The sequence below is a fragment of the Ranitomeya imitator genome, chromosome 8 (assembly GCF_032444005.1).
Source record: "Ranitomeya imitator isolate aRanImi1 chromosome 8, aRanImi1.pri, whole genome shotgun sequence".
NCBI classification, from domain to species: domain Eukaryota; kingdom Metazoa; phylum Chordata; class Amphibia; order Anura; family Dendrobatidae; genus Ranitomeya; species Ranitomeya imitator.
The window spans coordinates 72998721-73013941 of record NC_091289.1 but is presented as its reverse complement, the minus strand read 5'-3'; the positions used below and the strand labels follow the sequence as shown (position 1 = coordinate 73013941).

The 15221-nt window shown below is 48.2% G+C and overlaps 1 protein-coding gene across 2 annotated transcripts in view; it reads right to left on the bottom strand.

Moving 5' to 3' along the window:
- Positions 1–15221, bottom strand: part of UBN2 (ubinuclein 2) — a 155246-nt gene that overhangs the window by 17766 nt on the left and 122259 nt on the right. For both annotated transcript variants that reach the window (XM_069737072.1, XM_069737073.1), the window contains one exon: positions 13532–15130. In XM_069737072.1, the coding sequence (XP_069593173.1) occupies positions 13532–15130 (1599 nt within the window). The remainder of the gene's footprint in view (positions 1–13531; positions 15131–15221) is intronic.

Sequence of the window (15221 nt, the reverse complement as noted above, 5' to 3'; positions counted from 1 at the left end):
TTTCAATACAATTCTTCTAAAAGGTGAAATTTCAGCATGGACAGTGACGTTTCGTTTTCCACCATGTAGAAGGAAAGGAGACCGGAATAAGGCTTACACCACATGGATGAGTTTGTAGAACTTTCTAGTGGATTATGTTTTAACTAGATGGTAGCCCGATTCTAACGCATCGGGTATTCTAGAATATGTATGTAGTTTTTTTATGAAGATTTCAGAATAATGCAATGAATACACAGGATTCGGCCGGCCGGGAATCGACCAATCAGCGAAGTGTGGTTCAAATCCCGCGCCAATTCGCGGCGGGGCTGCGACTGTTGCTGACTGTTTGCAGCCGGGCGTGACCAATCAGTGAAGCCAGGGCCGGCTCCAGGTTGTTGAGGGCCCCGGGTGAAAGAGTCTCAGTGGGCCCTCCTCTTTAACACATACCACGATTCATGATGCACAGATACAGCAGAGAAATATACAGCAGCAGCTACTAGTAAATGTCGAAAGTAAAAATAGATACCAAATTAGAGAAAAATTAATTGAGACATCAGTAGGCTAAAGTGTTTTTGAATATCCATATAGAATCAGGAGCCCCATATAATGCTCCATAAAGTTTATGATGGGCCCCATAAGATGCTCCATATTAAAATATGCCCCATATAATCCTGCATAAAGGTTAATAATGGCTCTATAAGATGCTCCACAGAGACATTTGCCCAATATAATGCTGCACAAATGTTGATTATGGCCCCGTAAGATGCTCCATAAAGATATTTGCCCCATATAGTGCTGCACAAACGTTGATCATGGCCCCATACAGACACTTGCCCCATACAGTGCTGCACAAATGTTATGGCCCCATATAGTGCTGCACAAACGTTATGGCCCCATACAGTGCTGCACAAACGTTATGGCCCCATATAGTGCTGCACAAATGTTATGGCCCCATACAGTGCTGCACAAACGTTATGGCCCCATATAGTGATGCACAAACGTTATGGCCCTATAGTGCTGCACAAACGTTATGGCCCCATATAGTGCTGCACAAACGTTATGGCCCCATACAGTGCTGCACAAACGTTATGGCCCCATATAGTGCTGCACAAACGTTATGGCCCCATATAGTGCTGCACAAACGTTATGGCCCCATATAGTGCTGCACAAACGTTATGGCCCCATACAGTGCTGCACAAACCTTATGGCCCCATACAGTGCTGCACAAATGTTATGGCCCCATATAGTGCTGCACAAACGTTATGGCCCCATACAGTGCTGCACAAACGTTATGGCCCCATACAGACACTTGCCCCATTTGCTGTTGCTGCGAGAAAAAAAATTACATACTCACCTCTCCGTCACTTGGGCCCCTGGCACTTTCAATATTCACCTGCTCCTCGTTCCGGCGCCGCTCCATCTTCAGGCAGAGGGCGCGCACTAACCACGTCACCGCGCCATCTGACCTGAGCATCACAGCTGAAGACGGAGCAGCGCTGGAACGAGGAGCAGGTGAATATCGTGCAGCGCAGCGCTTCCCTCCCCGTTATACTCACCAGCTCCTGGTGCGGTCCCTGCACGTCTGTTCCCTGGCGTCGGCAGCTTTTTCCTGTACTGAGCAGTCACCGTTATCGCTCATTACAGTAATGAATATGCGGCTCCACCTCATTACTGTAATGAGCGGTACCATGCTCAGTACAGGAAGAAGCTGTCAGCGGCGGGGAAAAGACGCGCAAGGACCGCACCATGAGTACGGGAGTATAATTAGACAGCCCCCGCTCCCCCTCCCCTGCCAACCCCTGGGTATGACTCGAGTATAAGCAGAGAGGGAGACTTTCAGCCCAAAAAAAATGGGCTGAAAATCTCGGCTTATACTCGAGTATATACTCACCTTCCATCGGCCCCCCGGATCCAGCCGAAGCGTTTACCGATGCTCCTCGCGACGCTCCGGTCGCGAGACCGCAATGCATGGACCAGTCACCGGAGCGTCACGAGGAGAAAGGCCTGGGCTGGAACCGGAAGGTGAGTATATAATGATTTAAAAATGATTTATTATTATTTTTAACATTAGATCCCGCGCCAATGTTGCTGATTGGTCGCGCCGGCTGCAGTCAGCTGCAGAATCACTCTGACATTGCCAGCATGATCCCGCAGCGCTGTGACCGACAGTACCAGCGGTAGCGTTACCGCAGGTGACAGTCACAGCTGAGGGGGTCATGCTGACATGTGACAGCATGACCCCCGCAGATCCTGTTATCGCAAGCACTGAGCTGTGTGTGCAATGGGGAAAGACATGCAGGGGGAGAGGAGTGCGACCCATGGGGAGTGAGACATGCAGGGGGGAGAGGAGGGAGAGCGACCAATGGGGAGAGAGACATGCTGGGGGAGAGGAATGCATAGGAGCAAGAGCGACCCATGGGGAGTGAGACATGCAGGGGGAAGAGGAGGGAAAGCGACCCATGGGGAGTGAGAATGCAGGGGGAGAGGAGGGAGAGCGACCCATGGGGAGTGAGAATGCAGGGGGAGAGGAGGGAGAGCGACCCATGGGGAGTGAGAATGCAGGGGGAGAGGAGGGAAAGCGACCCATGGGGAGTGAGAATGCAGGGGGAGAGGAGGGAGAGCGACCCATGGGGAGTGAGACATGCAGGGGGAGAGGAGGGAGAGCGACCCATGGGGAGTGAGAATGCAGGGGGGAGAAGAGGGAGAGCGACCCATGGCGAGTGAGACATGCAGGGGGAGAGAGCGAACAGGTACAGGGGGATGGAGAGCATACATGGGGAGAGAGACAGCTCCCAAGGGGAGAGACAGTCACCTCCATGGTCACAGAGGGAGATATATTAGGTAAGGAACAAGGTGACTGCAGCACAGAGTATTTCTGGAGCAGTGTGCTGGCCTATGGGAGATCACAGAAGAGATATATGGGGGAAGGGTATCTGATCCCAGTTGTGTGCATGCTACTTCTCTCCTCTTTTGTGAATAACATTCTTGCCTTCCCCCACCTTTTCACTGTCCAGTCAGCTGCCCTGCTCTCTCTCTCCAGGTGTCACCTGCCTCTCTCTGCAGGCTGTGAGTGCAGCTTAGCGGAGATCACTGGGACTGTGTGTGAGGGGGGAGGCAGAGCACGAAGAGGAGCCGCCGCCCCACAGCACAGCACCCACGTGGCACAAAGAGGAGCAGCCACCATCGCTCCCGAGCACAGAGACCCCACGCTGCAGCTACAATGAGGTAATGGGGATACTCCACTCACTTTCCTGTAAGACGCCCCCTCTTCATCGGGACCACTCCCCTCCCCCCCACGGCACATTAGCCCCCGGCCCTATAAGACGACATACGGCGTATAAGAAGACCCACAACTTATAAGAAGATTTTATATTTTAACTGGAAAAGTTGGGGGGGTCGTCTTATACGCACAGTCTTATACGCCGGAAAATACGGTAAGTAATCTGTTGGGGGACACTTTAAGCCACTTCTATTCGAATTTAGAGTCATTTGCGCCATTCACATCAATTTAAAACTGGATTGCTGCTCAAACAGAATTCAGATACATTTTTGAATGCTTTTTTTTTTTTTTTCTAAATTAAAAAGTTGCTAAATTTGTGTACACTCTCCATCAAATAAGGGGATGTCCTAAAATGTCTGTATACATAAAAAGATACAATACATTTTTCAACCCCCTAAGATATTTATATATTTCTTGCAAACAACTGCAACATTATTTCTAGCAGAAATTGAATGAAAAATTTGGCACAAATGTCCCCTATCTTTGTAGAATAATATTTGGAATTGAGAGTCCTCAGTGGTTGATACTAGTGATGAGCGAATATACTCGTTACTCGAGATTTCCCAAGCACTCGGGGGTCCTCCGAGTATATTATAAATATGTGATTCTTCAGAATTTCTTTTAGTCTTTGCCTGATGAAGAGGCCTGGATAGTCTGGAAAGCTTGCAATTTGTTACCATCTTTTCAGTTGGCCATTAAAAGGTATCAACCACTGAGAACTCAATTCTAAATATTTTTCTATCTACTGGCTAACACGGTACAAAGATAATTATCTTTCCCCTATCTTTGTACAAACCCCGCTTCTGCATGTAAATGTCCTTACAGCAAACTAATATTTTTAGTGTATGTTTCCATTTCTTTCACGCAGCTTTATGAAACGAAAAACAGAAATGGATCATGGATGGAAAACGTCTGAAGAAAATACTGTACATACAAAACTTAGGCTTTTTGGATGGGAAGAAATCTAGTTGATGAGTATCTTTTTTTTTTTTTTTTTTTTTAAATACCTCTACTGGTGTCTACTGGTGACATTTTGATATAAACTCGGACCCAGGGTAACCCTACTCCTTTTCTGTCATCCTCTTAAAGGGAATCTGTCAGCAGGTTTTTGCTATGTAATCTATAGACAGCAGGAGACTGAGAATACAGAGTTGAATGATGTGTCATTTATCACCCTGTGTGGTGGTGTTTACTTAGAGTGATGGTTTTATCACTTGGACTACATCTAGTCCAACCACACCCCCTACCCCTGTGATAGGCAGCTCACTGTTTATGGACATGGTATATACAGAGCCTGGTGTGGGCAGATACAGCTTTTCAGCCCTGCTGCATTGCTAAATCTAAAACGGATTGTGTCACAATTGCTGCACCCAGAAAACCAAGTGATACATTGTTGGAATTGGGGTCTCTCTCTAAATTAAGAGAGTTATGTCACACAAAATAGTTAATAAATAACATTTCTCACATGTCTACTTTACATCAGCACAATTTTGGAAACAATTTTTTGTGTTAGAACGTTATAAGCGTTAAAAGTTGACCAGTGATTTCTCATTTTTCCAACAAAATTTACGAAACCATTATTTTAGGGACCACCTCACATTTGAAGTGATTTTGGGGGGTCAATATAACAGAAAATGCCCAAATAAGACACCATTCTAAAAACTGCACCCCTCAAGCTGCACAATACCACATTCAAGAAGTTTATTAACCCTTTAGGTGCTTTACGAGAACTAAAGCAATGTACAAGGAAAAAATTAACATTTCACTTTTTTCACAAAAAATTTACTTTGGAACCAAATTGTTTTATTTTCACAAGGGTATCAGGAGAAAATGGACCATAAAATTTGTTGTTCAATTTCTCCTGAGTACGCCAATACCCCATATGTGGGGAAAAACCACTGTTTGGGTGCATGGCAGGGCTCAGAAAGGAGGGAGCACCATTTGACTTTTTGAATGCAAAATTTGCTAGAATCAATGGTGGCGCCATGTCGTAGAGATCTGGGAGTGGACATTATAATGTTTGACAAACGTATGCAGACTAGACCAGGTTGCAGCCCTGCAAACCTGTTCTGCTGAGGCCTGGTGCCGAATCGCCCAGGAAGCCCCCACTGCTCTAGTGGAATGAGCCTTGATTCCAGCCGGAACCATCATGCCCTTGGAGCGATAGGCCTCCTGAATGGTTGCCCGTATCCACCTGGCCAGGGTGGATTTTGAGGCCGCACAACCCTTCCTGCGACCTTCCGGAAGGACAAACAGAGCATCTGTCTGGCGAAAAGGAGCCGTTCGGGAAACGTACCTCCTCAGAGCCCTCACCAGATCCAACGTATGGAGAGCTTTTTCTACACGGTGTGTGGGCGCAGGACAAAAAGAGGGCAGAACAATATCCTCATTGATGTGGAATGAGGAAACAACCTTCGGCAAAAAAGACGGTGCTGGTCTGAGCACTACCTTGTCCTGATGAAAACGAAGAAAGGGAGAACGACAGGAGAGGGCTGCCAGCTCTGATACCCGCCTTATGGAGGTTATGGCCACTAAAAATACAACTTTCCAGGAAAGGAGAGTCAAGGAAATATCCTGAAGAGGCTCAAAAGGAGCGTCCTGTAAAACCCTTAAGACCAAATTAAGGTCCCAAGGATCCAAAGGAGTCTTATAAGGAGGGACCTTATGAGCGACACCCTGGGAAAAAATTTTGACCTGAAGATTAGTAGCAATCCTGCGCTGAAAAAAGACAGATAAGGCCGAGATCTGCCGTTTAAGAGTACTTGGCGCAAGCCCGGAATCCAGGCCTGTTTGAAGAAAGGCTAGAATGTTGGGGACGGAAAAACGCAGAGGGGGCAGCCCGTGCTCTCTACACCAAGAAAGGAAAACTTTCCAAGTGTGATGGTAGATTCTGGCCGAAACAGTCTTACGTGCACTGATCATAGTATCTGCTACCTCTTGGGAGAATCCTGCCCGAGTTAACACCCAAGATTCAACGGCTAGGCCGTCAAACGTAGGACCCCTGAGTTCTGGTGGTAGATCGGCCCTTGCGAAAGAAGATCTGGCCGATCGGGGAGCCGCCATGGAACCCCGGCGAGAAGCTGCACCAGGTCTGCATACCAGGTCCGACGAGGCCAATCCGGAGCGATCAGAATAGCCGGTACTCTGCCTTGATTTTCTTGATTACTCTCGGGAGCAGAGCCAGAGGCGGGAACAGATAAGGGAAGAGAAATTGGTTCCAAGACAGTACTAGCGCATCTACCGCGATAGCCTGAGGATCTCGGTACCGAGAGACAAATCTGGGCACCTTGGCATTGCCCTTGGACGCCATTAGATCCACGTCTGGCGTCCCCCAACGATGGCATATCTGCAGAAAAACCTCGGGATGGAGAGACCATTCCCCGGAAGCTAGACCCTGACAGCTTAGGAAATTTGCCGCCCAGTTCTCTTTGCCCGGAATGTGGACTGCCGAAATCACAGAGTGATTTCTCTCTGCCCAGAACAGAATCTGTTTTACTTCCTGCATGGCTGCCTTGCTGCGAGTGCCCCCCTGGTGATTTATATAGGCCACAGCTGTGGCGTTGTCCGATTGAATTCGGACAGGGCGACCCGCCAGAAGAGGGTGGAAATGTCGCAAGGCTAGCCTAACTGCTCGGATCTCTAAGAGATTGATGGGGAGGGCTGATTCCTGAAGGGACCAGAGCCCCTGTGCTGTGTGATGGAAGAACACTGCTCCCCAACCCCGGAGACTGGCATCTGTTGTGACCACAAGCCAATTGGTTGGGGGAAAGGGCTTCCCCCTGAGGAGTGATGAGCTGTTTAGCCACCAAGAGAGGGATTGCCTGACCTGGAGAGACAACCGGAATCTGTGGTTGAGGGAGAGAGGATTTCTGTTCCACACTGCCAGGATAGCTTGTTGGAGAGGACGAAGATGAAGCTGCGCAAAAGGAACTGCCTCTATAGTTGCAACCATCTTTCCTAACACCCTCATGCAAGACCAGATTGTATGAGAGTACGGTTGTTGAAGCTTCCACACTTCCTGCCGAAGGGCGAGGACCTTGTCCTGGGGGAGAATTGAAAGAGCTTGAGAGGTGTCGAAGATCATGCCTAAAAAAGAGATTCTCCGAGATGGTTGAAGGGATGACTTCCTTAAATTTATTAGCCAACCTAGACGAGAAAGGGTGTCCAGAGTGATGCCGACATTTTCCCTGCAAGATTGAAAAGTCGCCCCTTTGATCAGTAGATCGTCTAGATAAGGCAGGACAACTATGCCCCGGGAGTGCAAAATGGACACTACAGTTGCCATGACTTTTGTGAACACCCTGGGGGCGGAGGCCAGCCCGAAGGGTAAAGCCGTGAACTGGAAGTGCTGATCGTTTAAGGCAAACCGGAGAAATCTTTGATGAGGTGGAAAGATGGGAATATGTAGATAGGCGTCCTGAATGTCTATTGAGGCCAAAAACTCTCCCTTTTCTAGCGAGGCGATGACAGACCTGAGGGATTCCATCCGAAAGTGACGAACGCGGACAAACCTGTTTAAAAGTTTTAGATCTAGAATAGGCCTGACTGTTCCGTCCTTTTTGGGGACTACAAAAAGATTGGAATAAAAGCCCCGAAACCTTTCCTCCCTTGGAACAGGAGAAATTACTCCGCTGAGACGAAGGGTCTCTATGGAGTTGTACAGGTCTTGTCGGAGAGACTCGGACTTGGGAAGACGGGATGGGAAGAACCGGGGAGGAGGAAGACGGACCAGCTCTATCCTGTAACCTGAAGATACGAGCTCCCCCACCCACCGGTCGTGGATTACCTGAAGCCAGACCTGGTGAAACAAAAGTAGATGTAGGCATTAGCCGCCGCTGCAGAGGCACAATCTGCAGCATCCAAAGTTGCATTAATCAGATAACTGCCAGCCAGAGCTATCTGAGATGACATTTCCGCCAATTCTGCTGACAAATCACTTTCTTGAAGAGCCTTTGTTAAAGACTCTGACCAAGACATCATAGCCTTAGTAACCCAGGTTGCCGCGAAGGAAGGAAAAAGCACTGAACTAGAAGCCTCGAAAACAGAGCGAGCCAAGCTCTCAATAAGACGATCCGTAGGATCCTTAATCACCGAGCCATTAGGGAGAGATAGCAATGTATTAGAGGCTAAACGGGACACCGGAGGATCCACAGCAGGATTTTCTGCCCAATTACTACAAAGTTCAGTAGCAAAGGGATACCTAGCTTTCAGAGCCCTAAGCCCTGAAAAGCATTTGTCCGGGTGTTCTTGGTTACGGCGAATCAGGTCCTCAAATTCCGGATGAGAGGAGAATACCCTATGGGCCCGTTTTGCCCGCTTAAACGAGACCTTATGATCCGAGGACGAGGCGAGCTCGTCCTCTATTCCCAGGGACTGATTGACAGCCTCAATGAGGCTATCTACTGACTCCTGAAAACCAGGATTCTCAAAATTAAGGGACCCTTCAGACTCAGTCTGTCTCAACTTCCCCGCTCTCTGCAGGGGAAGGAGAACGAGATGCAGAGCTCCAGGATGCGGAAGCACCTGAGGGCCTGGGAGACGCAGTGCGAATCCGCTTTCCACGCGTCTGTCTAGCGGGAGCGCGGCCCCTGCAGGCCGGAGGCTCCTGAGACCCCGAGGCCCTCTCTGAGACAGATGGACTGCTGGCCCTAACTGCCGGGGTCTGAAGGGATTTGATTGCTTCAGTAAGGGACGCCATCGATTGCGACAAAGATGTGACCCATTCCGGCGGAGCTGCCTCAGAATCCTGAGGGGCAGAAGCCGGAGGGATTGCTGGGGAGCTGGCAGGGGGGGCTCCTGGGCGCGTTCAGAGTCACAGGCCTCGCAGCGGCGATTACTCTGGGCGTGCGGAAATGGGGCACGACAATCTACACAACCGGTAAAAAGAACCGTGTGAGACTTAACTCTTCTAGACATAGCGATCCGTAAATGCTATACCCAGGGCCAGAGACTGGGACAAAAAAATACTGCTTCAGCCAGCTGGAGGGAGAAGCACTTACCCCAGTCCTGTGTCCCCAAGGCTGTAGCGACAAATCCAGACGCACGCTGCGGAGCAAAAGGAAGTTGCTTTTATCTTCTTCAGAGCCCCTTGAGCCGATGTCAGGGGGAGGGACCGCCAAACAGATGCTGCGGCCTGTAGTAGGCCTAAAGCCGGGACCTCAATTTTTTCCCCCTGAGAGAGGAAGGGCGGAACCGGAAGTGGACGCGCCGGAAGGGGAGGAGCCTAACGGCGCGGTCTGCAGGGCGGAAGCCTGGGCCCTGTGCTGCCCGAAGATGTCCCCATGAAATCTGGAGACCTGGCCCGCACCTGAAGATAATAGTGCGGCACTAGCCGCACGTAGCGCCGCCGCACCATAGCGCCGGCCGCAACGCAGCACCGGCGGCACCGCAGCGCCGGCCGCATACAGAGACCCCACCACAGCGCCGCAGAAACGGCCCCCGAAAGAAAGAAAGAAAAGGGGTCGGCAGCAAAGCAGCGCTGCAGCACAACCACTCGCAGGCGACGGAACCCCCCCAGCACTGGAGAGCCCCCTGCCGTCGCAAGATGCCAGCAGCATAAAGGTAAAGCCTAAGGCGCCTTGTCAGGAGCCCCCCCATGTTAGATGCCAGCAGAGCGAGGAGGGAGGCAAAAAAGACGGTGCAGGAGCCCTATCTCCATTATCTAGGATAAGGAGAGGGACCGTCCACCACCCCATCTATCACCGCAGCAGAGCAGGGGTGTAGAAATCCGGGGGGGGGGGGGGAAGCACGGACGTCTGGGGGCACCTGTACAGCCCAGGGTCTAAATACCTTAGGGTGGTCAGGGCCAAGTCCGGTGCAGAATCCCACGTAGCGGGAAAGGGAAAGTGGATATGGAATCACACGTGCTTGCCCGTTGATGGTTTTGGGGAGATCGGACCCTCAAAAGGATCCGTCGCCCCTTCAATTCATAATGTTGAAATAAAAAAAAAAAAAAGGAGTCCAAAGGAACAGGAATCAGAGGTGTGCCTCCTTGAGAAACTAAGCATAAACTGGAGTCTCTGGTAGCCAGTGTCAGGGTGCATACGATGGAGGAGGAGCTAACTTTTTTTCACGTTTACTTAGTGTCAGCCTCCTGGCGGCAGAAGCATGCACCCACTGTCCTGTGTCCCCCAATGAGGCGAAGGAGAAATTTTTTTTTTTTTTTAATTATTTTTACATAACTAAGGGGATGATAAAGGAGAATTTGATATACTTTTTTTTTTTTTTTGATCACTGTCATAGGGTCTATCACAGTGATCGAAATGAACCAATAGGAAAAATTTCCTATTGTTGTCGGGTGCCGGCCGGCAGATCTCAGCGGGCGCACTGTGCATGTGCCGCCATTTTCTTCCCGGAAGACACCGCCAGTCGGGGGACATCCTGAGGGGATTGCGGGAGGGTCCAGGGACACCGGAGGTGCCGGGAGAGATCGGGAGACCCCATTTCTACTTTTCTCTGATGTGCAATCACATCAGAGGAGCGAGAAACTAAATGGGAAATCTGCCTTTTTTTGCAGTCGTCGTTATTCCGTTAATAACGGCGATTGCAACACTGGGGACGGTAAAAACCGACCCAAATCAGGTTCTCCGGGGTCTTGGCTACCCCTGGTAGCCGAGCCCGCAGAGAAATTCCAACGCTGGGGGGGCGCTATAAACCCATTTCTCAGTGCCGTTAAAAAGCGGCGCTGAGGAATAACTATCCTTAACTGCCATCGTTAAAAGGTGTATCGGCGGACGTTAAGGGGTTACATCAGTATTTGTTTATGATGTATTCCTTAGTGGTCATTCCGATACATTCTGCTATGTATTTTAATATTTAGTATCTCTTTGCTGTATTGTTTCAGTAGCTTTTACCCCTTCACAACCATGTCCCTGCCTTTGATGCGGGTTCACATGCTGAGCCCGCATCTTCCCCGCACGTGACAGCCACCGTGTGTCTAACAGCTGTGGGTGGATCAGAGATCCACCTACGGCTGTTAACCAGTTATATGCTGTAGGCAATCACTAACAGCGGCATTTATCTCACGCAGACAGGAAACCAGTCATAGATACCACCCATTGGGGCACCCATCACGTGATGAGTTGTCAAGATAGCTGAGGGTCATCGGAAGACCCCCATGCCTGTCATCACATTCCTCCTTTGAACACCAGCCCTTGGCTGGCCATTCACAGATTGTGATTTTTGCTATACATAGCAAATGTGACAATTATAGCTTCACGTCTCCTAAGGAGACTTAACCCCTTCATGACCCAACCTATTTTGACCTTAATGACCTGGCCATTTTTGCAATTCTGACCAGTGTCCCTTTATGAGGTAATAACTCAGGAACGCTTCAACGGATCCTGTTTTTTTTCGTGACATATTGGGCTTCATGTGAGTGGTAAATTTAGGTAGATAATTTTTGCGTTTATTTGTGAAAACAAATCAGAAGTTTGGCAAAAAACTTGCAATTTTCAAATATTTATTCTGTTAAACTAGAGAATTATGTGACAATAGTTAATAAACACATTTCTCCCACATGTCTACTTCACATCGCACAATTTTTTTTTTTTGGGGGGGAGGAATTTTTGTTAGGAAGTTATAAGGGTTCAAAGTTTATCAGCAATTTCTCATTTTTCCAGCAAAATTTACAAAACCATTTTTTTTAGTGACCACATTACATTTGAAGCCCCTTTGAGGGGCCTACATGACAGAAAACACCCAAAAGTGACACCATTCCAAAAACTGCACCCCTCAAGCTACTCAAAACCACATTCAGGAAGATTATTAACCCTCAGGTGCTTCACAGGGACTAAAGCAACGTGGAAGGAAAAAATGGACATTTTAATTTTCCCAGCAAAAATGTTCTTTTAGCCTCGATTTTTTCATTTTCACATGGGCAACAGGATAAAATGGATCCTAAAATTTGTTGGGCAATTTCTCCTGAGTACATCGATACCTCATATGTGGTCATAATCCACTGTTTGGGCGCACGGCAAGGCTCAGAAGGGAAGGAGTGCCATTTGACTTTTTGAATGGAAAATTAGCTCCAATCCTTAGCAAACACCATGTCGCATATGGAGAGCCCCTGTGTGCCTAAACAGTGGAAACCCCCCTCAAGTAATCCCATTTTGGAAACTACACCCCTCAAGGAACTTATCTAGATGTGTGGTGAGAACTTTGAACTCCCAGGTGTTTCAAAAAAGTTGATAGTGCCAGGGCGTGAGAATAAAAAAAAAAAAAAAAAAAACATTTTTTCCACAAACATGATCTTTTAGTCCCCTATTTTTTTCCCAAGGGTAGCAGGAGAATTTGGACCCCAAAAGATGTTGGCCAATTTGTCCTGAGTACGCAGATACTCCATATGTGGGAGAAAACTACTTTATGGGCGCATGGCAGAACTCGGAAGGAAAGTAGTGACATTTTGGAATGCAGACTTTTATGGAATGGTCTGAGGGCATCATGTCGCGTTTGGAGAGCCCCCGATGTGCCTGAACAGTGTAAACACCCCCCCCCCCCAATTCTAACTCCATCCCTAACCTAACACACCCCTAACCTCAACCCTAACTTTAGCCCAACTCTAACCCTAATGGGAAAACTAGGGCATGGGGCAATCAGCGGAGCAGGGAAGGGGGGGGGGATCACTGGGGGCAATCGGCGGGGCAGGGGGCGATCACTGGGGGCAGGGGGACTGTCAGGCGCAGGGAGGCAGGAGCGGGCTAAGGAGATGCAGCAGCAATGGAGGTGATGATGGAGCCGGCAGCAGCAGCGGGGGGTGATCACCAGGGCAAAGACCACGGTGAGAGTGGCTAATTAAAAGAGGACTTTCCACCAAATTTGTCATGTTAAAACTGGACATACTGCAGAGATATTAGCAATATTAGAAAGATTTGCAATGAGACACTTCTAAGCTCTGCTGTGCTGCCCCTCCTCCACCCCGACTCATGCAGGTTAGACCAGGAGATCAGAGATGTATCCTTACAGCTCAGACAGCTGCTCTACGCTATGATGGTGCAGAGTTTTTTTTTTCCTTTCAGTGTTGCTGCCTGCTTATGATTGGTCAGCATCATACAGGGGAAAAGTACAGACCCCCAGTGAAAACTTTCTGAAACCACTCACTAGGACTATTTAAAAAAATATATAAATTTAACTCATTAAGTGCCAGTCATTTTCATCCTGTGCCCAGTTCTACATGAAAAAGGTTTATTTTGTTAACAAAAAAAAGTCAGTAATATTGTTGGTTTAAAGAAAACAGTTGCTTTTCTCACTAAGCAATAGTGTACAATAACTTACCTGAACAGTAGCTGCTGCAACAGGAGACACTGAGGCAGATGGTTGTCTGTGAGGCATTGGCTGTTTAGTAGCACCCAGCACTCCGCCCCCTGTCCCCCCAGAAATATGAGTCCTATTTGAAACATTTGAATTTTGATTGGTTCTGCTGATAGGAACATTTATTACAGAGCTGGGAACTAGAGATTTTATAGGCCCAGAGTGTGCAGAGTTTACTGACTTAGGAGAAGAGTTGGGGACTTTTGTAGGTTGGTTGGGTAGTTTTGGAGATTGACTTTGCATTTTTGGAGATGGACTGGAAAGTTTTGTAGAAGGAACAGGAGACGGCACTGTAGAAGGAACAGCTATTTTTGGAGAGGAGCTTGGCTGCCTTATAGGTGATACTAATTTCGGAGAAGAGCTGGGAATCTTGGGAGGTGCAGAAGTGTGTCTCACTCCTTGAAAAACTGTTGCGCCACGACCAGAAGATACTGGACTAACTGTGGGTGAAGGACGTCCAATGTTCATTCCACTTGCCAATTTATGATGTGGCGTATTTTGGGGGACAGAAGTACATGAACTGGAAGAACTTGGAGAAGTGGTAGGTTTGGGTGAAGGAGCCATGGTATAAGGGGACTTAAAACCTGGGTTTGAACTGTGAGAGCCAACATTTCTTGACATTAAGTTACTAGAGGTAGAAGAGGCAGCTGTTCGAGATACAGGTGTATGCTGACTGCTGCCTGGAGATGGTGAAGAAGGTGGCCTATAACCAGCTGTTTTTTCCGATGTCTTGATAATGGGCGATGTGGAAGAGATCTGGGGACTGCTGGTCAGGCGTACAACAGGGTTAGTATGGGATTTGCTTATTGTAGCTTGCAAAGGAGTAACATAGTTTTGCTGAATGGGTGGATTGAGCTTGACTGTCTGCAAAGAAGAGTTTTGTACTTGTGATGAGGATGAAGAAACTTGGGCATGTGAAGAGGACGTCAATGGCACTGAAGTGGAAGATGGTGATGTGGAAGAAGCGCATGCTGCTTTAAGTTGAGAAGCAGAAGATGCTTTCATTTTAGCAGGTGTAGAAGATGAGGATACCTCAGCTTGCAAAGACCTTTGCAATCCTTGCTGAAGCAGCTTGGCCGGTAGTGGTTCCAATGACACTTTGGGATTTTGAATGGAAGAACCTGCAATGAGCCCAGACACCATGGTTGAATGGGCTGTTGCATGATCCTGGGGCTTCTTTGGTACAGGGGCTGAGTGGCCTGCAATGAGACTAGTGGTATGATGAGGAGTATCAACCTTTTTAGGACCACCCAATGGCAATTTGCTCATGATGGAAGCTAGCTTTTCTTCTCTTAGGGCAACTTTTGGTCGAGAGGTTGGAGTTTCTGTGTGAGAACTGGATGAGGGGCCAGATCCATTGTTTAGTACAGCCAAAGCTTCAGAAATTGAATCTAGTGAAGGAGTTTTGAATGAAAGCTGTTCATCTAAGGAGTCATCCAGACAAATAGTCTCAGAGCAAGTGGAGCTGGCAAGACCTCCAATAGGCGTAGCATTTAGAGAAGGTGCACGACCCACAGTAGATAGAGGTGTGGAAACCTTCTGTTCCTTTTTAGGACTTGATTCCTACAAAGAAATAAACATCAACTATAATAAAAGGCAAATCAGATTTTTCAATAATCTTCAGTAACATTTTTCAGAAAACACATGTAGTGTT